The sequence below is a fragment of the Terrapene carolina genome, unplaced genomic scaffold (genome assembly GCF_002925995.2).
Source record: "Terrapene carolina triunguis isolate 2854851 unplaced genomic scaffold, T_m_triunguis-2.0 Scaffold38, whole genome shotgun sequence".
In the NCBI taxonomy this organism is placed as follows: Eukaryota; Metazoa; Chordata; order Testudines; family Emydidae; genus Terrapene; species Terrapene triunguis.
In genome coordinates this window covers 12,916,666-12,941,767 of record NW_020664389.1, presented here as the reverse complement: position 1 = coordinate 12,941,767, position 25,102 = coordinate 12,916,666, and the positions used below count along the sequence as shown (strand labels likewise).

Here is a 25,102-nt window from a genome sequence, read left to right as displayed (position 1 = left end):
ACATGCATTTGAAGTCCCCTCCCTCTTTCCACCTATCCACAAGCTAGTTCAGGGGGTATTTAATACAGATTTTTTATCTTATCTCAAAATTTATATTTAAGCAAAGCTGCTTGCTCTATGAAGTATTTTACTAAGCAATAGAATGCCTTGCAAGTGTATTAGTCACACCATTAATAATTATTCTTATTTAGTTAACAGTAGTACTCACTGTGTATTAAGTGCTTTCTAAACACTGACTTGGTCCCTTCTCCGAGACGCTCATGGTCTAAAGAATAACCTACAATACATTCCCAGGGTTTAACCAGATGATAGCTAAATAATAAAGTAAAAAAGAGTCAGTTGAAAGTATATTTGGCCCTAGTAAATCAGCAAAAATTCGAACTGCGGTATCTGGTCTGGTCAGTGTCTGGATAGTTTAATATATACTTAGAATCTGATTTTGATAAATGAAGTTCAGAGAGCAGGATTTAGACCTCACTTACCCACATACTTAATTTTACTCACTATTAACAGCAACATTGCTGTCAGGGGGACCATTCATAGTGCATAAAGTTAAGCATGCATGTGCAAGTCTTTGCAGGATCAGGATCATATCTGCACACCTGGGCACTACCATTTGCTTAGCAGAAAAGAAATCTGCAAGGTTGGGCTCTAGGGAGACACCTGCCATGGTGCAACCATTACTGACATACTGTGTGATTATGTAGCCAGATTAATGCAATTAATGTGAAGCTGTAATGTAAATGAACTGTAATGTAAAATTAATGCAACTGAAAAGCTGAAATTTTCTCACAAGTAAGATGATGTGACTGTCACAGAGAGATTTATAAAATTTAGTTTTAATAAAAGGTTCACTACCTTTGGAAAAAGAAGTGTTTTAATTCTAATTCTTGCTACTTCAAACATTAGAGTAAATTGATGGTCAGGCTACCATGAGAAACAAGTGCTTTTGCCCTACTCATGTATGTAGGTGATGCTTCCAATGCAGCACAGCTCTATTGCTGAACCATCATTTTCTTTCTGATTGCTGCAAGAATGGATAGAATACAGTACTAGTCTGCATTTGTGAATCTAGTAGGGATCAGCCCCACACTTCTTTATACTGCACACACTGCCAAACAATCTCAGAACAGCTGTGACAGCTGCACATACGTAGGCAATTTTGTAAAGATTAGTAGGCAATGTGGTGTAGTATAGTAGTATTTCAGAGGGCAGGACTGAGACTTTTTAAATAACAACAAATTGATGAACTGAGGCAATGTTTGCTAATCTACAGGCATTATGTGTAACTGCAAACTGAAAAACTCAGTCACCAGCAAATTTAAAAGGGGTCAACTTTTAGTTGAGCTGGGACCTGTGAGCTTCTCAGGGCTTTTAACTATCAAATGATGTGGACTTAATTTGATCAGATTCAAAACAAAGAAAAGACTGGAGAATTTCAAAAGGAAAGGAAAAACAATAGTTCTCTAGATGTTCTATTTCAGAAATCATCAAATACATCAGACAGCTCTTTACATTCACTAATATAAGAAAGCATCACTGACAATTATCATTCTTGACCAAGATTCCAAATTAGAGATTAGTTCTTTGCTGACTTTCCAGGTGACTCTACTAATGCTAGACTATCTTGTACTCCTCAGTTGACCATGTTTAAGCATTTGAAGTTATTATTTGCCTGCCATTTTATTCTCTCTCTCTCTGCGTCTCTGGAAGACATTAATTTACTATACTGAAAATACTGCAAAATGACTGAAATAATTAATGATTTTCTAAAGATAATCTTTTGCATATGATACAGACGATCACATTACAACACTTTCAGATAGGAGTTCTTTGCATGCTACAAAATTAAAAAGAATATCAAAGTACATAAAATAGACTTCTTATTGTCATGTTTTCCTAAAAGCATTAGATAATCTCAAACTGAAGAAATGATATAGCAGGTGGGGAAACCCAAGATAGTCACAGTTCAAAAAAGTAATTTCTCATCTGACTATATCCTTTACCCCCAAACTTTCACCACTAGTAATCTTAGATTGTAATTTCTTTGAGGCAGGGCTATATCTTCATATGCAATTTTATAGACTTGCTATTTCAAACTAGGAGGCCACTCCCTTCCATTTCTCCAGAATGTGTCACCTGTTGCCTAATAATCATCTAGTTGACCAATAAGGTTAAAGATGGTGAATTTTAGATACCAATGAATTGATTCAAATATTCGAAGTTCTTTTTGGGTTCTTTGTGTGGGTTCACACAAACTGAAGTTCCTAGGAGCGGGAAGGATTAGCATTACCACACTGCAGTCATCAAGTTAAAAGCTACAGAGAGATTAGCATATTGCAGCTAAATGCAGGCACTAGAGACTCTAATTATATGAGAGTCAATGGAATGAAGATGGTATTTTATATAAAACCAAGGCATCAATTCAGAAAAGCATCCCTTGTCACAGTTTCAGGGTCAACTGCACTTTTGACCCATCCCCAGTCTTCCTCCAGGGCACCCGCTTAAGCTTTCAGGCTCCCAGCTATTACCTCTTTCAGGCAGAGCCCTGCATCTCTCTGCAGACCAGGGGTTCAGGCTTGCAGTCCCTCTGCACCTCACTGTGATTTCCCCAGGACTAACCTGTGGTTAATCCTCTCCAGAGGCTACTACAGTACATAACAGGTACCAACCAGCCTTCACAAAGCAAAATACATTCATTCTTAGGGGAAAAGAAAATATCTAAAAAACAATAGACGTTCCTATACACATGCTAAAAGCTTATCAGAGGTAAGCCAAAGTCCTTCCAACCCTTCAACAAGGATTAGGACCCTGCCTTGGACAGAGGGGCCTGTCCATTTGCTGAATCAAAAGAAGGACCTATTATCAGTTCAAACTCAGCTTTTTATACCCAAAGACATGTCTTTGTCTGTTGGTGTCTGAAAACCCAGTTTGAACCAGTATATGCAAGTCTCTCGGGGCATTTACAAGCTGAGTGGTTCATCTTAATCACAGTCCCCTACTGTTTTTGGTTCCTGGAGGAGCTGTGGTAACCCTCCCACTTGGAGCTGCATTCAATCCCTGGCTCACAGTGATACATAAACCGCTCATAAACTTACTATAACATGGGCCCCAACGATATTGCACAGAGTTGTAATATTTGTCTTATCCCTATTCATGGCAGCACTTAAACAGGTGCTTAAAGTTAAACACATCCGTTAGTGCTTTCCTGAATCAGGGCCTAAATTAAGAGGTTGTCTTTATTATTCAATATTTATTCTGCTTGCACCCATAAATACAAGGCACTGTTCACACAAACAGAAAGACAGAGTCCCTGCTCTGAACTGTCAAGAGATTCTTAATTTGTACATGCAAGAAGAAGTTCCCCACCTTGTGCAGTAACTGGAGTTCTCTGAGATGTATGTTCCTATGGGTCTAATGGGAAGTGGAGCACCCATAGGGACACTATTTGAAGAAGAACTGAATAGTACACCAACAGCAGAAGGTACAACCCCAGTTGACTGGGGTGCTTACAACCAATCAATTTTATTATAGTAATGAGGGAAACTAGACAGCTTCTGTTGTGAGTTAAGAAGGTGCTACTAATATACTTTAAGTTGCTGCAAATTCAGTGAATGGTCTAGAATTACACGTGAATGCAACTGTTCTCTTACTGAAAGTCCTACTATTTCATAATAAATCTGGAGAAGTTCATTCTGTGTCCAAAGTCAAGGCTAGAATCCCTGATTTTCACAGTGGAGTCAGAGAATTTAGCATAGAAAGCATTTGGTCAGAATGAGGGGGCATTGCCCTAATGTGCCAGGAAGTAAGGATGTGTGTGTCACAGTCACACAAAGACAATTAGCAAATTGGTTTCCTATGGCCTTGTTGCCAGCATTCCCAATAGCCACACTAAGCTACAAGGGACTTATTATACAAGAGAGAGTCCCAAAGGGACTGGAAGCCTATAATAGCTCTCAGAAAGTACTTGGCACGATATCGTGTGGTGGAGGAGAGCCAACCTGATGGTAATAAAGGACTCATTTCTTCTTAGCTTTACTAACTCCGGAAATATTGGAAACAGATGCTTCAAAGAATGACATGGGGCTACAGGGCACCAAAATTCAGCAGCCTTTGGAAACTCAGGGTCGTTTTAAAGCATAAACAACTTAGAGTTGCTTATCACTCTGAAAAGGACACAAACAATTTCAAAATTACAGGAGGGTCCTAAGTGCAGGTCTTGACACACAACAGCACCATAAAACTTTACCTGAGTTGTGTGGAATTGGTTGTGCAAGGTCAAAATGGAGGACAACGCTAATGTTAAATAATCTAAAGCTGTGTCTATGATAACCACGTGCATTCCAACAACAGGGACAATATTTAAATCACACTCTCCATCCCCAAATATTAAAAACTGTCTTTGTTCAGTACTGAAAACTGCATCAATAGAAGAGCCTGTAAATGTTATATTTTTAACTCTTTCCTGGTGTTCACTTCCTATATCAGTGTTAATATTGTCACAAACAGCTGATTCTCTATCTATTGTGTCTATACATGTGGTTAAAAAAAAATCAGTGTTGACTGACTGAGAGAGTTTTAATTTCATGAACACAAGTTGCCTCATTTCTAGACAGTTCAGAACATAATATTTCACCTGATCTGTCCTGTGGAGACTTATTAGCAAAAGAAGTTTTTATTGTCTTAAAATAAATAGAATGGTTTCTTAAAATCTTGTCTATCTGACATTTCTAACTGTCCATAACATATTCCCATAGTGATTTATATGCTGGCCTTTGTTGTCCAGAATCCTCATCTCTTACCCTTTATCAGCTGGAAAGGGAAATTGCATATTAAGGTAAATTGCCACTCCTGATACTTTTTTTCTCAACTGGTAGTTTTCTGTTACAGACTGGCAAGAATTCAGACCTAGAAAGAAACCCAAGCATCCTTGATTTAAGGGATTTGATTCACTCTTTCTGAATTCATGCTATCTAAATCACAGCAGGATGACTTGTAATCAAAGTTTTTCAAAAAGAACATAAATTTGGGGAAAAGGAAAAGGCCATTCAGCCCATTGCAAGTCATCTTGGTTAACACAGTTCCTCCAGAATAGCATCTCGCTTCTTCTTTAATGACCTCAGTACCTTCAATTCCAAACTTGGCTCAATAGGCTATTGAAAAATTGTATTTCTCTTTGAGTGAAAAGTACTTCCTTGTGTCGGTTCTGAATTTCATTTTTTTCACTCTCTTCCATTTATACTTTTCCATTCAGTCTTTTATTCTCAGACAGTGAGTCAAGTGTTATTGAATAAGATTTTTCCACCCTGTATTCCTGAGAGTAGATGAGTTTGTAATTTTTTTTAAGATGAAAAAAATAACTGGGCCAAGATTAGATATAACCATTTAGGACATTGTACACTTCAAACCAGATTCCCCTCATGCATCTATGTCTTTCACCTACACTGTGTTGAGGGATGTGTTTTAAGATCCTGTAACAATGAATCGCTGGGATTAAGTTTATTGCTTTTTTTCCCCTTTAATATTGTTGGCTCTGTTTCCCCTCCACCCTGATATGATAGACATATTGCAGCATAACATTAGCCGTGAAAGATTTTTGTGTTTTAAACTAGTGAACCTGTTGCAATATTCTCATTGCTTTTTCTAACTGTTTCTTATTTAAGAAGGAGATACATTTTTAATCCACTTTGTTAGAAGCCCAGGCATCTTTTGTGTTAATCTGTTTGAATAGCACAATGATGTTTTATTTTCTGGACGAAGCCAAATTATAATCAGTATAGAAGTGTATCTGGTGATAATTTAAAAATCAGGTAAATCATCAAATACAGTAGGTCTATATATACAGCTATATTTTGAAATTAAGACAGCCTAAGTATATTACTTTAATGTTATATGAATGTGAACATTAATAGGTCAGTTTAGATCCATCTCCAAGGTCATGCTTTGCAGATTTGGTATTATTTTATTGTTATTGGGGATACTGTAAGCTTCAGGTTTTCCCAAGGTCATCTTTATTCCAAAACATTAGTATAATTAGTATCAATTCAGTGTTTCATGAAGTTCATGCTGGAAGTTATTAACTGTGTTTCAAGTATCAGAGAAGGCAAGGACAGATTCAGTAATCTTTTCAACTTCAAAGGCACAACTGATTACTCTAGTTTTCTGGTTAGTGAGACAGAAATGTACATTTCTTGTTAAAGGTGTTGCTAATAAATTTGAAACGTATAAAGCATTTTTTTCTCTCCTACTGTTCCTTTCCTCATTTTTAGACTTGTTTTGGATATTAACACTTCACATCGTAATGCGAACATACAGTTAACTTATTTGTCACATGTTTTTAACGATAGTGATACTAAATTATGTACTTTGTCTTTTTTGACTAGTAGAGAAAACGTGTCAAAATTCTGCAATATAGAGTACATTTAGAAAAATTCTTCTCAGTTTTTACAGGGCACTATTAAAGTCCACAAAAATCTCCCCAAAAGAAAAAAAATAGAAATGTATATATATATACCATTGGATCTCATTTAAATTAAGCACAGCAACAAAGCATCAAGCTCAACAGACACTACTGGCATATTTTCCATGACTTAAATAGAAGCTTGCTGTATTTCCTTTAAAAAGCCTGCACCCTTGATACTGTATCTCCCCCCCCCCAAAATGCATACCAAAACCATAGCAAGATCTTAATAAGAGTCAGACACTTGTGGATTCAGCCCACCCAAGTGAAATACAATTGATAATTCTAGGTCAGATTCTGATGTTTTTATTTACACTGAATATGTGGAGAAAATACCAGGTACTAACGGGGTCTTTAATCTAGTGGAGAAAATCATAAGAACCAATGGCTGGGAATTAAAGCTAGACAAATTCAAATTAGAAGTAAGGAACACCTTTTTAAACAGTGAGGGTTATTAGCCATTGGAACAAACTACCAAGGGAAGTTTTCAAATCAAGATTGTGGCTTCTTTTCTGGGCAATATACTTTAGTCAAACACAAGTTATTGGGCTTCAATACAGGAGTAACTGGGTGAAATTCTATGCCCTCTGTTATAAAGGAGGTTAGATTAGATAATCTAATGGTCCCTTCCTGGATTTAATAGATTCAAAGATTAACATTTATGAATAGCACATTAAACCATGGGCTGTCCCACTGAAATCAGTTGGGCTATAATAATATAGTAAGGGACTACTCAGCATGAAAAATGGTATCACTAACTGCTCTTTTCTTGGAGGTGGGGTGCTTAGTTATCTCCAAATCTGCAAGGGAGCCTGAAGTTAAAAATAAGTCTCTGCAGATAACACTGAAAACCCAAGTAAATTTCAGTCATCCCACACCTACCTTTTAGAAAGTGCAGTATTCAAAGTATAGGAGATCACAAAAATAGGTTGCCATCTAAGTATGATGTAAATATGAAATTAATCATTTTTTGGCAATGAAGAGTGGGGAAGAATCTGTAGACAATCATTTTAGGGTATGTCTACACTGCAATAAAACACCTATAGCTGGCCTGTGTCAGCTGACGTGGGCTGTGGGGCTATCAGATTGCAGCCTAAACCTGGGCATTTATACTTCAGTTTGATAGCCAGAGAGCCCGAGCCCGTTGAACCTGCATAAGCTGCCACGGGCCACCTGCGGGTGTTTTATTGCAGTGTAGGCATACCCCTCACACTCAAAAATTAACAGGTCAAAAGGAAATTTTTCTGTCTTGTTTCTTATATATTCCATTTATTCTTCATTATCAAAAATCTCTAGACATGAATAAAATGTAGGAACTATTATGACCCATGTCAGCACTCTAGAGATTAGATAAAAATGGCCATTACGATGATATCCTTTCCCTTTTAGACTCGTTGATGGCTGGCTTTATACAGAGATTGATAACTTCAGTATTAAAGGTTATAAGACACTGAAGGCATCAAGCTCTTTTTATATATATATCTTAGAAGGCCTGTGTAGGTGTAAACACATGCCACACTTTTTTGCCTGTTGTACATGGAATCTGAGCAGAAGGAAGGTAACATTTTATCCTTTTACAATCTTTGAGATGAATTCTCTGTGGGTGATTTTCAGAGAATCCCATTTTCTTTGTGGAAAATGTAAGGGTTTCTCTCAACACATAGGACCCTCAAATCGGAAATTCTCCTAAATGTAGGGCTGTAGCATCTTGGAGCTTTTGTGCAGTCAGGGAAAAAACATGCAGCATGCTGAGAAAGAGGCAGAGCTGGTAACATTCCTATGTCTTTGCTTAAGTGAAGACAAAACTATTTTGGAACCTCTGTATAAACAGCTGGTGCCTCCTGAAGCTGCTGTGTAGGTGGATTAGATTTTTTTTTAAACAGTCCTAAATTCCCCAACATTCCATAAAAGTCCATTTGGACTTTTTCTGGACTGAGCCTCCATGCTAGTATGATGTTTTAGAACTAGGAAAGAAGTTCTGTAGTTTGATCTTGGAGTCAGGGTTAACCTTGTTCTTTAAGTTCAGATGTCTTGCTCTCTGTTTCTTTCTGTTTCCAGGGATATGCTGAGACCTCCAATTTTAAGACTCTATCTCAGAAGTCTGGCTGCAGCTTGGAGACTCAGTGCATTCTTGAAACAGAGCAAAGGAGATTGGGAAAGAAAAGAGCATAAAATAATCATCAAGTCATTACAGGGTGGGAATCAATTCTCCTAGTGTAGATGCTAATGCATCTGACAGGATCTCTGGAGAAAAAAAAAATCCTAGCGTACAAAGTAGTCCATATTCTGGACTTAGGCTGCATATGTTTAGGTCTGTAGGAAAATCCTGAGGCTGGTAAACTGGTGGGAGCTGATTAAAACTGGGGAAGAGAGAGAGGAAAAGAGTTGTAATTTCCTTATCTGGTTTGAGTGAAAGCAGACACAAATTTGTTTTTAAGTTACAGCCACACAGTTATAAAGTAGTCTATAAAACAACTAGCTGTTTAAAATGCTGTCAGACAAAACTGCTTTTAAGATTACACACTGATAGCTCTATTTATTATTAGTGGTGAATGTGAGTAAACATACAGGAGCTATCTTTGAGATATAACTCTTTCCTTATCTCAGTCACTGTTTAACAGTGCTGGGCCTCTTTGCCCCTGCATATTCTATGACTTCTCTGTTGCTTTGTGGTTTATCTCTCTGTCAATATCTCAAAGTACTGAGGTACGTTAATGAGATCATGTGGAAGAAAAATGAAGGCACAAGCAAAGAACAGATAATGCTGAATATTCTTTTGATATCAAAGGAGCCGGGGAATGGAAGCACTGCCCAGGTAATTCTTACAGTTTAACTTGCTTTACTAAAACAGATGCTCTAGTCAATTTTTTTATTCCTATACCGACACCAAGATAAAAAGGAAAGGGGAGAGAAAAAATGAGAGTAATCTAACAGTTCAGACTGTTGAAATTCTGTGTGATTAAATAAAAATAGTCATATTTAATTTAAACTAAACCATAATGATCAAACACTTAGTACCTCCCTTAATTTACTGTAAACCCATTTTTATATTTAGTTCCACAGATGTCATTTATACCTCTTTATACCAGAGCCGTAATAAAAAAAAGAAGTGAAGTGGGCATGGATGCGCAGTGAAATGTTTTACACAAACGCTTGAAGTTCCCAGTGCAGCTGCCAGGAAGCAGCACTGTATCCTGTATTATGTGCAATGACTTTTGGAGATGTTTTGAGGCATTGCTCTATAAAGCTTTGAAGATTTTGGCACAATCATTTCACAAGTGAGTCAGTCACCCACATATGAGCAATATAATTGAATGTATTAAATAATGCATTTGTTTTCTTTTGCTATCTGACTGTTCACACATTATTATACTCATACCTGTATTATATTTGTTATAGCTCTTTAACAGTTTAAGCCACGGCTATCAAGGCTTACAAGATCTGTGTCTGTTTTCCTGACAGTCAGGAAAGGGATTTAACTACAGAAAGAACAGTGAAGGGAAAAAAGACTGGTGAAATAATGTCTGGGAGGGAGAAGGGGCTTCCATTTTGGAGGGCTGTGAGTGTGGCACAGAGCCAGGCATACTAGCTCAGGGGATTCCTTAGCTGTCCACTTGGGTCCCTTTGTGCTGTTCTGGCAGGGCAAAGGGACATAAAACCTGGTAAAAAGGAAACTCTTCATATACAATGTACTTGTCCTTTCTTCCGTTCTCTAGATTTCTTTCTTCTGCACAGTTTGGTCTCATTTTGTTATGCTTTCCTCAACGTGGCAGTTAAGGCTTAAGACCTGCCAGACAAATTTATAAAGGAGTCCCCTCTTTCCCAGCATCAAATTGCACTCCGATTTTCCAAGTTGAAGTGTAATACACAAGCAAAGGGATGTCACTTAATATTTACAGGATTCAGCATAAGTTCAAGTATGAATGTGGGTGTGCATGTGAGCGAGTGAAAAGTTTGACTACGGAGGCCTTTTGTAAAATATAATGTTAGTTATTGAAGGAGACACAGGAACTTCTCCGTATTGCTTGCTGACCTTTAGGCAAACAAAGACAACACCTGGCTCACAAAACTTTAGAATTAACTGTCAGTTTTACTTCATTTGTGGAATAAGTAGAATATATCATAGGCACAGTGAGATATGGAATTACTGTAACATAAAATGATTTGATGTTCCAGGCACACTCTTAAGTATAGGAGCTACATGTCCTATGTTATAACCATAGGCATAGTTTTACTTCTAGATTTGGGGAGGCAGCTCCTGTCAGGCCAACAGGGCTCGCACGGGGGTGGGAGGGAAGGAATTCTGCGCCTGCCCGAGGTTTGCAGTTTGTGGGGTGGGGGCAATGCCTCCTTGGCCCATCCAAACTACACCCATGTTATAACTCTTCAAAAGGCATCTCATAGGAATGATATAACGCCTCCATTCCATAATGCAGAACACCCAAATGATCAAAATTAGCACTTAAGAAGCCAGGGAGTGAGATCCTATGCAAAGAAGCAACACTGCATGATGCAGAAAGATACAGTTTTGACATCAGTAGTTTAGTGTATCTCAGTGATTACGGCAACATACAGCAACCAAAAAAATGTCTATTTCAGAACACTGGACTCCAGCCTGAAAAAGGTAGAAATGTCTTTCATCCACATCTCTGGCCCTCAACAATGTGGGAATTCAGCCAGTACCTCCAAATACTTTCCTGTGTAAAGGCATAGTCCTAAAGAAACTCCACAGGGTAGAATCATCCTTTTATAGGAAACGTCCCCCTTTTCTAATAGCCAGCGTTTTAATTTAAGAAAGACAAGCCACTATAGCCCTAAAGTGGCCATTTGGTGCTTAGCTGCTATTTACAACATCTCCCTTCCTTCCTTACAGTTGGTAGATATTTCTGTAGTGTTTTCCGCTTTCTCTTATCATTAAGAAGGTCACGCATTTTCACACTGTGGACATTGTATGAGGATTAATAAAATAAAAAAATGTATTTTGAGATTGTAGGTCAGTTTAATTTCATGCAGAGGTCACAGTACTAAAATATTAATGCACTATTAGTGAAACAACTGTGGATATCATTGCCAGGATTGCCTAATCTTTTTACACTGGTTTTAGACAGGTTCAGGAAAAATCCTACCATTCCAAATAATAATAATACCAAGTTCTTATATAGCACTTTTTCATCCATAGGGCTCCAGGATCTTTACAAAGGCAAAGTCATTATCTCCATTTTACAAATGGGGAAACTGAGGCAAAGGGAGGGGAAAGTGACTTGCCCAAGGTCACCCAGCAGGCCAGTGGCAGAGCCAGGAATAAAATCCAGGTCTCCTGTTTCCCAGTCCAGTGCTTCAGCTGCTAGGTCATAAACTTAAAAACAGTTTTAATGTGTTTATCATGAAAATGCTTCTAGAGAGAAAGGTTTTCAGAACATAAGTAGTCCTAGCTTTCCCAAGAGATTTACATCTCATTATAGAAATATGTCTTGACAGTATTTAAATGAATTTCTCTCTCTCTCTTTAATTCATTGGTGCCTTCAATGGATGACGGAAGATCCTCCTCCCACTTTTTACTTCAAGCCTAACTCAGAGGTTACACTACCTTTTTTTTTTTTTTTTTTTGACTACATGAAAACTGCTCCTTAATCAGAGAGGGGAGATGTTAGTTTATGAAGCAAGGCACACAATCCTTTAATGCCAAGTACCCTTTGCAACACTTCCAGTATGTGCAGGGCCTGTGAATAAGAGAGTAAGCCTAGGAACTGAATCTAGATTCTGTCCCAAGGCAGGGCAGGACACTACCAGAAACATCATCTTAAAATAGGATCTAGGGAAAAGAAAATTCATTTGATATACTGTAGCTCAGGTAAGATAAAGACATTCCCTTAAATTAAAAGCTTCTTAAAATTTAAGACTAACAAGCATGAGAAAGATCTCCATTGTATTACAAGCAGGATTAAGTCTATAGAAATTCCAAATCCAAGATATTTATCTTGTATTCCACATTAGCACCAGGAAGCAAAATAATTAATTACTAGTAATTAATAATTAATAAAAATACTAACACTATGAATGCTACTAATAATAACCAGTTTAAAAAGTAATGATTATTTTCATTTTACATAAGAGTTAAATTTGCTAACCTTAAAAAATGAAGTGCAAACGTAAATAAATAATTAAGTCACCCTATAAAAGTTTACACATTCATTGCTGGAGTGGTAAGAATGTTTTATTAAACCTTCTTAACTATTGTCATATGTATTTATTACTTTATATAAACACATATTTAGGCAAAATGTTTAAATTCCCTCCTGAGCATTTTCTATCCCCTTTAAAATTCCCTGTAATTTCCTATTTATAATGGGTTTTTCAGGCCATAACAAAGAAGAATACTGTACCTCTGGTGCTGATGGCTGTTGCCGATGTGGCTGTGCTGGTTGTTAAGGCTACAGTGGTTGTGACTGTTGCAGTGGTAAGTGAGGGGATGACAGTGGTGGGAAGCAAAGTGTTGGAAACATCTGGTGAGTGGAAAAAAAATATAAAATAAAATCATATCATGCAAACAAAGGAGAAGCATAATAATGGTTCAATTTGTAAATACAAGTATGTAGTAAAATGTATAAATTAAAACATGCTTAACACAGATTATTACAGGTACAGTAGGGTACCTTGAAATTCTTGACATATCACTCTCTAGTTTTATATTCAAACATCAAGGGAAAAGAATTTAAAACACTGTTAAAATGATCAAGTTTCCACAGATCTGGAGAGTGAATATTTAAGTGACAAGAATCCATTTCTTCACTGAGCCATTTTAAAGGTCTCATACAGTAGAAACCAAATATAGATGAAACATGCTGTGTCAGAGTGGGAGATGAAAAAAACAACACCATCATGCTAAATAAACACACACATGTTAACGAGAAATGGCAGTGTGTTAAAACACCTACTTTCAGACAGACTCAATGGAAAGAAAAAGGGGAAATTGCTACTAACTATCAAAGCTGCTTTTTTTCGGTTTGCTTGTCTTCTTCTTAAACAAATTTGTTTAAGACACAGTTGTCTGCTGAGATCCAGAGCAGAGTACATTTCAAACTCCTTACCCTTACTAACAGGCAAAATAGTTTTACAATCATCCTGAACTTGGGATACTTAACATATAGCAGTATTTTAATAACCCCTAAGAAATTTCATTTGAAACCCAACATCCAGAAAGATTCATGGTAATTTTATTACTACGGGTGTGTGCAGAAGTGGGAAAAGGTGCAAGTCTTCAACAACTGCATCCTACAAAATCCTCTCCATCTCTTGGTCATACTCTGAATTGAGTAAATGCAGATCTGCTAAGCTAAAGGCATTGCTTTTGGTCAGATCACAATCAAAATTCCTTATAGTAAAACATGATTTAAATATATAGGAAACAATCATACATACAGAAACACAATACTTAGATCTGCACTGCCAAGAGCAATAAAGATCAATGTTCCCTTTGCCTAGGAAGGGACTGTAAATAAGAAAAGATGAAAGGAAATAGAGGAAAACACTTCAATAAGGAAGATAAAAGCATCTGCACAGATTTCCCATGCCTCAGTTTTAAAGGCAAAGGGCCAGATTCTGAACTCCTTATGGTGAATACCATTCTTACTCCATACATAGCCCCATTGGCTAGAGTGGGGAGTAAGTAAGTAACTTCAGAAGCAAGGTGCTACCCACAGGCCCCGGGATCACAATCTGGCCCATAATTTCAGTCTTGCCTTGCTACAGAAAGATGTCATTTACTAAGGGCCCGATCATGTAGCTCCTTGAGCACCATCAGCTCCCAGTGAATTCAGTGGTAGTCAAGGATGCTCAGCACTTCACAGGATTGGGCCCTGAGGGAGACAATTCAGGAATGGGGTCCTTGAGTTCAGCATGGACTAATTACTTCCCTTGGCTTTTGATTTCACATATTTGCATTATTTTCAGGCTGGATGACAGATTATTTTGCCATTTTAAAAAAGTTTCCCTGTCATTCCCTCAGTTATTTTGCCTTTGATAAATAACATCATTATTTGTTCTAGACTCTATACCTGCAGAATTTTCCACTTTGGAAAATATCAGAGAGCTGCATGAGATTACTCTTTCACCTTTAGTATGCTGATGTTTACACCTGTTCTTCAGTAGGAAATATTCCCAGGCCAGCAAAATTAAGAAAACAAGCTTTTTAAATAATGAATGTAGACACATTAATCACTAGGACAAACTGTAATATTGCCTGGAGTGTGACTGCCATTATAATTAAATAGAACTGACTTTAACGAGCATTATAAATTAATTAACATTTTATAAAAATATGTTATATGCACTGATGTATACAATTATTTCCCATAATGTGAAACTCCTTCTTAGATGGATATCTGATAAAATTTGCACTACATAGAAGGAAAAAAATGTGTACCTGATGTTCAATGCAAAACCTGATACATTTTAAAAAAAGGCAGCTATATATCAGTTTTATACACAGAACATAATGAACAAGCCTTACATTTGTTTTAGGTGACTTCCCTAAATGTGCAATTGAACCATTGTAAACTTCCTACTTCTGTCATTTGCATTTATGCTTAATAACAATCTTTTTCATCATTCTACAGAGTTTGTCACATACTGACTTGAACGGGTTGCCAGTGGACTTCGGAATTATTTATTTGCTGATTCTTTGGAAGTTTTCCTCACAAGGTTTCAGATTTAAAATTACATCCCTCACCTCTTACACCTTTACAGAGTGAGGGGGACTTGTTAATGGGCAGTAGGAGATGATAGTAATATTGGCTGAACAAGAATAATCTTTTCTTATCTCAGAGAAAAATGAAACTAACTATCCAGAAATTAGCATCCAGATCAAGGCGTGACACCAAATGCCCAATGGACAGCTTGCCCTCTGCCTCAAGAATTAAACTAATTTACATATAATTTGCTCTGTGTTAAAATCAAAATAAATGCACACATAATAGTGGCATGTTCATGTTACTTTTTTAATAGAAGGAATATAAATTTATTGTAAAATGCCTGTGGTTCGGCAGCTTTATTTATACTCTAAAGTTACTAGAAGAGGGCAACGGTCGAGCTGAGTTAGCAAGCAGGAGTCAGCTTGGTTGGAGAGAAGATCCATCTGCACTCCGAGTTAAGTCTGAGTCTGCTCAGGGCCACGGAAACATCTCGCTCACATTGGTTATGTTCAGTAGAGTCACTCCTATAGTAACATCACATCTCATTTGGCACACTCACTCATATTAGTAACTACATACCTATACTTACAGCAACTACAAACCACAAATTTTAGAACTCTGTGGACTGCATTTCATCCTTAAATCACACTTTGGCCAACCTAACTGTAGATGTTGGGTGATAGTTTTCAAAAGCACCTGAGTGACCAGGGCCGGCTCCAGGGTTTTGGCCGCCCCACGCAGCCAAACAAACAAACAAACAAACAAAAAAGCCGCGATCGCGATCTGCGGCGGCAATTCGGCGGAAGGTCCTTCGCTCTGAGCAGGAGTGAGGGACCGTCCACCGAATTGCCGCCGAACAGCTGGACGTGCCGCCCCCCTCGGGAGTGGCCGCCCCAAGCACCTGCTTGGTAAGCTGGTGCCTGGAGCCGGCCCTGTGAGTGACTTAGGAGCCAAAGTCCCATATTTATGAGATTTAGCCACTTGGGACCCTAATTCCCATTGATTGTTTCTGAGATGGAATCACAGAAATGTAGAGCTGGAAGTGACCTCAAGAAGTTATCAAGTTCAACCTCTGCACTGAGGGAGAACCAAGTAAACCTAGAGCCGTGAATGGTGTTTTTTCAACCCGTTCTTAAAAACCTCCAATGATGGGGATTCCACAACCTCCCTTGGAAGCCTATTCCAGAATTTAACTACCCTTATACTTTATGTTAATGTAACCTCCCCTTGCTGCAAATTAAGCCCATTACTTCTTCCCCGTGGCCACCAAGATTAGGACAATTGACCACAGTCCTCTTTGTAACAGCCCTTAACATATTTGAAAACTGTTAACAGGTCCCCCCCCCCCCCCCCCCACACACACACACCCTCAGTCTCCTTTTCTCAAAACTAAACAGGCTCAGTTTTTTTAATCTTTCCTCATAAATCAGGTAGGCTCCTTAATCATTTTGGTACTTTTGAACAATTTACTGGTTGTCTCCTCGAAAGTGATTTTGCATAACAGCAAGCAAAACATTTTTGATTGTCTTACAATGAGAAAAACATTTGCAGCACACTCTATGCTTTCATTGTTTGCTGACATGGAGTGAGATATGGGTGATATATAGTGGGTCTTGAAACCTAGAAGGATGTTTCCTGCAAATCAGCCAGATGGCAACATGTTCTAATATTCAACAAAGTACAGTAGAAGCTGCTGTTTAGGGCACAGAAATCACTATTGGTGTATTTTTAAAGCTGTGTTCTTGTTCAACTGGTGATATATCAAATTTGTATTAATCTCATGCCTCTAAACACTCAGGACCATTATGGTCAGAACAGCTTGAAGATTTCTGGAACTTTTGCATTTAAATGCCTATGTCCCATTGATATAACATCTCATTGCCTCACCCATATTAAAGTATTCATCCTAATCTTCCTTGTAAAGCAGGAAATATTATTCCCATTTTGTAGATGTGGAACTGAGGCAGATAGTAAATGATTTGTCTAGAGTTCTACAAACTCAGTGGCAAAAATAGGAGTTGAACCCAGAACTTTTAAGACCTAATCAAAATCATTAGCTACAAGACCATTCCTTCTGCTCTGTAATACTGGACATTAAATATAAACTTCATACAAAAAAATCCAGTAATTCTCTTTGTTCCCAACCTTCTGTTTTCCTCCCCACATGCACTTTGAAAATATTCCATCTGTTCATTTGTTGAATTTATGACACGTATACATTTGGTTTTCTTACATTTGCTGGATTAATGTGGATGGATATAGCCATGTACTGTACTTGTTTTTTTCTTTTATAAAAATGAATACATTCAGCTTTAATGGTATAGCAACTTTACCTACTTTAACTGCCTTTTTCACAGATACAGTGCAACGAAGGAGAGTAAAAAAAACCCAGCTTTTAATTCAAAAGTGCTGTTTTTCTCCCTACTAGAGGCTTAAAATATGCATAAACCATAAAATGGGGCCATATTCAGGTAAAATGCTGTATTCTTTTCTGAGACTTAGTTTCAGTTCCTAAAAACTGTTATAGATGATACAAGACATTAAATAAATCACTAAAATAAAAATACAGCTACCCTAGTAAAAGATTTTAGTTACATATATCTAAGAACAGAGGTCTTTAAACTTTACAGAAAAGGCAAGTAATCAAATAAGATTATTCATAGTTAGCATTAATTTCAACTCTAGCTACTAAGACAGATGATTACTTGTTGACAAGTAATTAGGTTAATATTAATTGAAACAATGTACTGACCGTAATATCTCCTTTATTACCTATCATGCTACCACTGGAATTCAGCCTATTTAAAGACACCATTCAAAAGCACTGTGATAATACAGTTTTATGGAAAACAAATGTGTTAGGTGTCAGATACTGCAGTTAATTCTAGTTGTGCCCATACTTTATAATGCCCAAAAATAAACATAGTGGGCCAAATTTTAAAGCAAAGGAAACTTCTTTGTATCTCTCTGATGACGCAGAGGGCCATAACCTAAGTGCAAATGCTTAGCAGAGAATTCCCCTGTCAGAGGGGAACTCCTGATTGGTGCTTTTGTGCCATAACCAGGTGGAGAGAAGGGTGGGGCAGCTGCACTCCATCAAGTCAGCCCTCCATTGGTTTAAAGATTGTCCACTAAGGACCCAATACCAGTTGCAGAATGTAGAGATGTGCAGGAGCAGTTCTAAGCACCCTCAGGGCTAGCATGGTCCTGAGGATGAGGAAGCCCGAACCAGCTCCCTGATACTCTCCCCTCTTTCCTGCACCAAATACAGCAGCACCCCAGAAGGCAGAAGTCATTCATCCTTTAAGTTAATGGAGCTATATCAATTTACATCCACTGAGATCTAGCCCTACACCAGGGGCTCTCAAACTTTATTACTGGTGACCACTTTCACATAGCAAGTAATGGAATGCGACCCCCCCCTTATAAATAAAAAACACTTTTTTATATATTTAACATTATTATAAATGCTGGAGGCAAAGCGGGGTTTGGGGTGGAAGTTGACAGTTCGCGACCCCCCATGTAATAGCCTTGCGACCCCCTGAGGGGTCCCGACCCCCAGTTTGAGAACCCCTGCCCTACGCATTCTGTTCTTATGTTCCCATGAAATAAGAGATGGGACTGCTGTAAAATAATTGAGTGCAATTTCAAATAACAATGGCTGCAATGCCAAAAAATATATATAAAAGCTTTTGTTTCAAGCTTGACAAAGGCTGACAGAAAAATTAAAAGACAAAGTGATAATGATAGATGGACTCTGTGGTATTCTGGCTGAGAATGAAAGAGATTGTAAGTGTTAACTGAACTGAGTGATGACCTACCTGGAAAACAATCCCACTACTCTGTGCAAAATTTAATCAGAGACTGTAATATGTATTACTGAATTATTTAGCAAGATTTTAAATCCAAAGGGAGCGGTATTGGCTGTTGTTCCCAGAAACTGGGACTGAACAAAGAGACTGTGGCTTGAATGTCATGTGACGATAGCTCCTTAGCTGTGAAACTGAAAGATCATAAAGCTTTGTGGACATGAAATCACTATTTATAATTTTACTAATTGATTCAGATTTATGAAGCTCTGAAATGGCAATTTATGTTTGATTTGTTTTTGGGGTTTTTTTGCTAGTAGACTGTAGTTTTGTTTTTTTTTAAAAAGCATTTCAATAAACAGATTATGTAGATCTGAGTCTTAGTTAAAACAATAAAAGTCAGGACTAACTTCCGATTAGTTCATAATGCAAGGCATATAGCTAAAATAACTAGTCAGTTTGGAAGGAGAATAAAATAGATTCACATAGTTTCATGATTCTAAGACGTTTAATGAATCTCTAGACAATACTAAAAATAGGAAGACACTTTAATGGTAAGATGTGGGAGCACATTAAGGTTTTATTAAACACTGTTTGGTAGGGTGGGAAACAGAAAAAAAGTCAAGGCATTGAGACACAAGGATCTTGGTTTCTACTGCTTCCTCCTTATAAGCTTGGAATTAAAAGAATTGTATCTCTCTCCCCTCTTGTTAAAAGTTTACAGATCTTTTTCTCATCTTGAAAGCAGCAGATTTCAGTAACAGATGGAAGATAAAGCAACACAAAATTTAAAAACCAAAAAACCTGTTTTTCTCTTCTTTTTTAGTTAAGCTAAAAGTTGGTGTCAACACAGTATATATACACACACAAGGCCCAGATTCTGCCCTCACGTTACATTTATGCAATTACTACTGGGAGTTGGTACAAAACACTGCAGAATTTGGCTCAGTGAATTTAAATAATAATATTTCTTGTTTACACTGGTATAGCACCCAAAAGCCCCATTCATGATCAGGGCCCCATTGTACTAAGTGTTCTACAAACACAGATGTAGATACCATTTCTGTCCAGAAGAGTTTACAATCTAATCTGAAACAAAAGTAACAAGAGTTTGTAAGCATGACAAACAAAGGAGGGAGGAGTGGGGAAGGAGTGAGAAAAATAAGTCCACATGCTTACACATGTAGCTATTGCACAACTTGAGGATTTTTGATGGTTCCACACCTTTTGACAATTTAAAATAAAAAAAAATGTAGTCAGCTCACTCTGATTGCCTTACAACTTTGCCATTATTAGATGGCTGATTTCTTTTAAGCGTCCCTGCAGAAGAGGGTATTGTGAAGACTTTACTAGGAGGAGGAGGTAGTGTCCCTATTGATAAGGTCAGCAAAGCCATGAAGACAGAACTGCACAGAAGTTTGTAGTAGAAATGGACACATGGTATCGCTGATGGAGCAAAGGGGTTAGGGGTGAGTTGAGGAGAATAGAGTGAAGACAGCAGACAAGTAGGGTGAAGTAGAATTGTGAAGAACCTAGAAGGGGATGACAAGTTTTTTTTTAAATTAGCTATGGAAAAGGAAAACCAGGGGAGAGTTTCAATTTTGTCACTCCACCTGCTCAACTTCTTAGAAAAGTTAATAAGGAAGTATGGGCTGAAGAGTACTTAGCATGCTCATGGTATTCAGATATACATTTCCATTATATCACAAATAGCTGGTAGCAGGAACAAATAATCCAATGTCTTTATAAAAAATAGAGACTGAAAAAGGGTGAACTGGCTGAAGATTAATTCAGAACAAACTGAAATAATACAGGTGAGATAGAAGAAGCAGCCACAAGATCTGGCTGAAATTCAGAGAAAGCAGCCACCACATGTGAGCAGATTGGCAATCTTGGAATTTTATTATAACCAGGGATGATTGTGGCAGATCACATAGTAGTGGTAGTCAAAAAGGCATTTTCAATTTATATCTGGCTGAAAGAGTGCAGCCTTTTCTCTCCAGTGCTACCAGTGTCACTAATATGCCTTTGTCACCTTGAGACTGGGCTGCTGTGATGCACTCTACACAAGGCTATGTGACGTTGCACACAGAGAGCATTTGAAAATTGAATCAAGTGCAGAATATGGCCACCTGCTTGCTGAGCAGGGTGGTTCACAGGGAGCATATAACATCAGTGTTCCAATACCTGCACTAGCTGCTGATAAGTTTCTAGGCAGAGTTCCAAGATGCTGGTTTTGACCTCTAAAGCCCTCAATGCTTACTTGAGGGACTACCTCTTTCTCCATGCCATTCTGCCACATTTGACATTAACAGAGAAACTGCAGCAGGAGCTTCCTAGATGCAAACAAGAGAGCTGTTGGCAGCAAGGATTCCTTGGTTCTGGAGCACACTTCTCTCTTTATCCAAAAGAGCTCACATCTGTTAACATTACAGGCACGCTGCAAAGTCTCTCATTTTTTGCAAGCATTTTGCCAGGAACTCAGAGTCCATATGTGGAGGGGCCAGAGATTAAAGGAAGATTTAGGTGGGATTTTATGATATGATTGGGTATGGGTCTTTAGTTTTTCTGTAGGATACATTATTAATTGGGAAATATTATTACTGGAGAAGCTGATGAACTAAAATGCTGTATGGAAATATTTTAATTTTTAAAATTGTGTTTTACATTTTAGGAGATGCCAGAGACACACAATTAAGAATTTGATATTTTCTTAAAATTATCCCTAAACATACTAATTATTGGAAACTATTATGCATTTCGAGGAAATCAGTCTAATTTTGTATTTAGAATATTTTTAATAATCTAGATTGAAGAGTTTTGTTTAAGTTTGACATTATCAGTGATTAATATCGGCATAAAATGCAACTGCCAGTGCCAAACCAAAACTTGTATTCAACGGATGGATTAACCTTTGATGAATTGTTTCCTTGTGCCAAGAGTCTTACAGTACTTAATTTAGATTTCTACAAATGTGTGCTCTGAGGTTGAATTTTTTTCAAAGCCACCTTAAATATTTCCAACATCGGTTTTTTTTTAAACTGTTTTCCACTGTCAATACGTTACATCTCTAAATCAGTTCACTATCTTGAATAAAACTGAAGTGCCCTTTTCTTCATTTTCTAATTGAAGTACTTATTAAAAAAATACACTGCACTTTGTCATTGAAGCTTATTAGAGCACATCAAATTTTGTATAAACGTGTCAGGATTAAATTAGGTAAAACTTACACAATAAGCCATTGACTGCAGTCTTCCTATATGAAGGGTTAAAAATCCATGTGCATTTTATATAACAACCTGGTATATGGATTGTGCCAGCTTTTTTCCAGACCCAAAGTCCAGAGTTTGGTCAAGAGACCAGAGGCCTAGCTAATAGTGATCAGCTAAGAGAAAGCTGGGGTAAACAAGATAACATTGCCTTTGCTAAGATATGCTTGGTCAGTAGAAATGCCAGATGTTGAAGCAATAACTGAATAATTATGTTTCAGATTGAACAAAGGATCGCTGTTCCTATTGTGTCAGTCTCTTCTGTAGGGAACGTTCTTCCCACAGTTTATGAAAATTGGCACATGTCAGTATAAAGATATGGCATCCTTCCACCTCCCTTCCAAGGGACCAATGCCCTGCCTTAAGACATAAAGAAGACAATCTGTATTGTCATGTACTTTCACTGTTTCTTTGCTTTAACCCCTAGGAATGTACCTGTTGGACAAAGGAGTTGCTCCATTCCTATGGACCCCAAATCAGAATTCAATATATATATTTTATACTAATAACATTTTATCAAAGTCTTAATTAAATGTTAACTTGCTAACTTAAGACCATGGGCGGAGACATTATGTAACCTGTTAACCATTGGCTAATGTGCTATCTTGTCTTGCTGCCTATCCCGGGGTGTGGAATTGCCTACCCCGTCACTTTCCCCCGCCCATGGAAAATCTATATATTCTATTGTAATCAATTGATTGACAGTGTCTCTGAGCCTAATAAGCCAGGTGACACTCCGCCAGCGCTGTGTGTAATAAACCCCTATGCACTGACCTCTACACGGTGTGGATTTATGTCCTTCACTATATTTATTTATTTATTGCAAACCAAAGCTTCAGTTTTAAGGTGTTATGTGAGTCTCAGTATGGCATTATATAGTAATTTCAAACATGTTCTATTGATTCATATGTTGAGGTAGCTTTATTCATAAACATGTGGTATTTATTTGAATTACATACAGTAATGCCTAAAGCCTGCAATTGTGAACTCTATTGTGGTAGGCACTGGACAAACACATGGTAAGGGACAATCCCTGCCCTGAAAAACTGACCATTTAAGTAGACAAGACAAAGGTTGGGAGAAAGGAAATAGGATCATCCCCATTTACACATGGGGAACTGAAGCACGGGATTAAGTGACCTGCCTAACATCAGACAAGAACTCTGTGGTTGAGCTGTGGCTGGAGCCCAAATCTCCTGAGTCCCAGTCTGGTGCCTCACCCACAAAAGCACCCTCTCAGATGAACATAATCGAAATTCACACAATATCTTCAAAAATTCAAATGTGTTTATACCTCAAGTGCCCATTTAACTAAAAGAAAATTGGTACCATGAAAGTGGCTAAACTAATTGCCCGAGTATGGTCACCAGGACTTATCCCCAAGCCTAGTATACTGTGCCTAGTATTCTGTGCCATTTGTTGTTGTCTGATCATATCAAATTTGTGATTTTCATTATTTTTTTCTTAACGTACAGGACAAGTGACACTGTCTTTTAAGTGTCCCCAAACTAATTAAAGTTAAAATGTCAAAAAGAGTCTGTAGCAGCAGAAGACCTTTAGAGATCTTCATGTAAGAAAAACTGGCATCTGATACAAATTAGACACCAAACCAGCCGTGAACCAACTTGGCACGCTTTTTCAGAACAACTGCACATGGCTCTTTCTGTGAAGAAAATTCCAAAACACTCAGTCAGTTTCATAGCTGGAGGATGAATGAGGCAAGGAAGGGAAGAGATGGGAGTAGGGTTGTCAGCTCTGACTGAAGCTATTCCGGGATTTTTTTTTCCAACATGAAGTAATGTCATTTTCTTAAAATAGCCTATTAAAATCTTCTGGATTGCTTTCAATAGTCACCAGCAGATTGATGCCGATTCCGGGAGAGTCCAGGCCACTCCTAGAGGCTTGGCAACCCTAGATGGGAGTGATTCTTTCATATTATTTTCTCTCTTACTGAGATACAAGTTAAAACTAAAGTGGAGTGCTGATCTCTTTTCTCCATGATGTTGCTTTCATTCTCTCCAAGAAACTCAGGACAAGACATGGGAGTAGTTTACACAACTTGAGATTTACTACAATAATTATAAAGTTAATAAAAAAAAGATGGTAAAGAATTTTTAAAGTAAAACTGGATGGGGCTGAGCCTAACCCAAAGTGCTTCAACAGAGTGTGATACACAGTATGTTTTGCTGAAATGTTGGCAATTTTTGGCAATTTTTTTTTGGCAATTTTGCAAGCTGAAGTATAGTGCATTTGGTTGCTTAATAGTTGACACTGTATTCGATGAACATACTTAATGCTCACAAAAATACCATTGCATAATCCAACATGCCACCAGATAAAAAAACAATGTCTATCTTTTTAATAGTCAAATTTTCAAGATGTGTTTTTTTTCTGTTCTAAATAATTTCAGTTGTGCAAATTAAAATACATTAGAAATTGCAGCTTAAATGAAAACCTCATGTTCCTTTTACCATGCAGGTCATATACAACATGCTCTTGTATATTGCAAGCTCAAACATGGTACAGATGATTTGGAACTGAAAACAGAGGCCACAACTTTATTAAATGGAAACGGCACACTACTAGGAAGATAATCCTTAGATATTTTTAGCCAGTAAAGCATTGCAATACCATGGTTTGACCACAGAATACTGCAAATGGAGCAGGGGACTTTGGGGAAGGGGTGGAGTTGGGGCGGGGGCGGGGGCGGGGCTGGGGGCGGGGCCCCGTGGAGTGTCCTCTTTTTGGACACTCAAAATATGGTAACCCTACTGCTGATCAGAAATGAAAGCAGTACAGAACTGGCAGTCAGGCAGCAGACCAACTCTCAAATGCCTACCCCTTACAATGGCTCCCCAGAATAATACAATGAAA

The 25,102-nt window shown here is 37.8% G+C and overlaps 1 protein-coding gene across 1 annotated transcript in view; it reads right to left on the bottom strand.

Moving 5' to 3' along the window:
- CADM2 (cell adhesion molecule 2) overlaps positions 1–25,102 on the bottom strand; it is a 252,246-nt gene that overhangs the window by 36,110 nt on the left and 191,034 nt on the right. Inside the window, exon 8 of the mRNA XM_026652673.1 lies at positions 12,844–12,963. Coding sequence (XP_026508458.1) covers positions 12,844–12,963 — 120 coding nt within the window. The remainder of the gene's footprint in view (positions 1–12,843; positions 12,964–25,102) is intronic.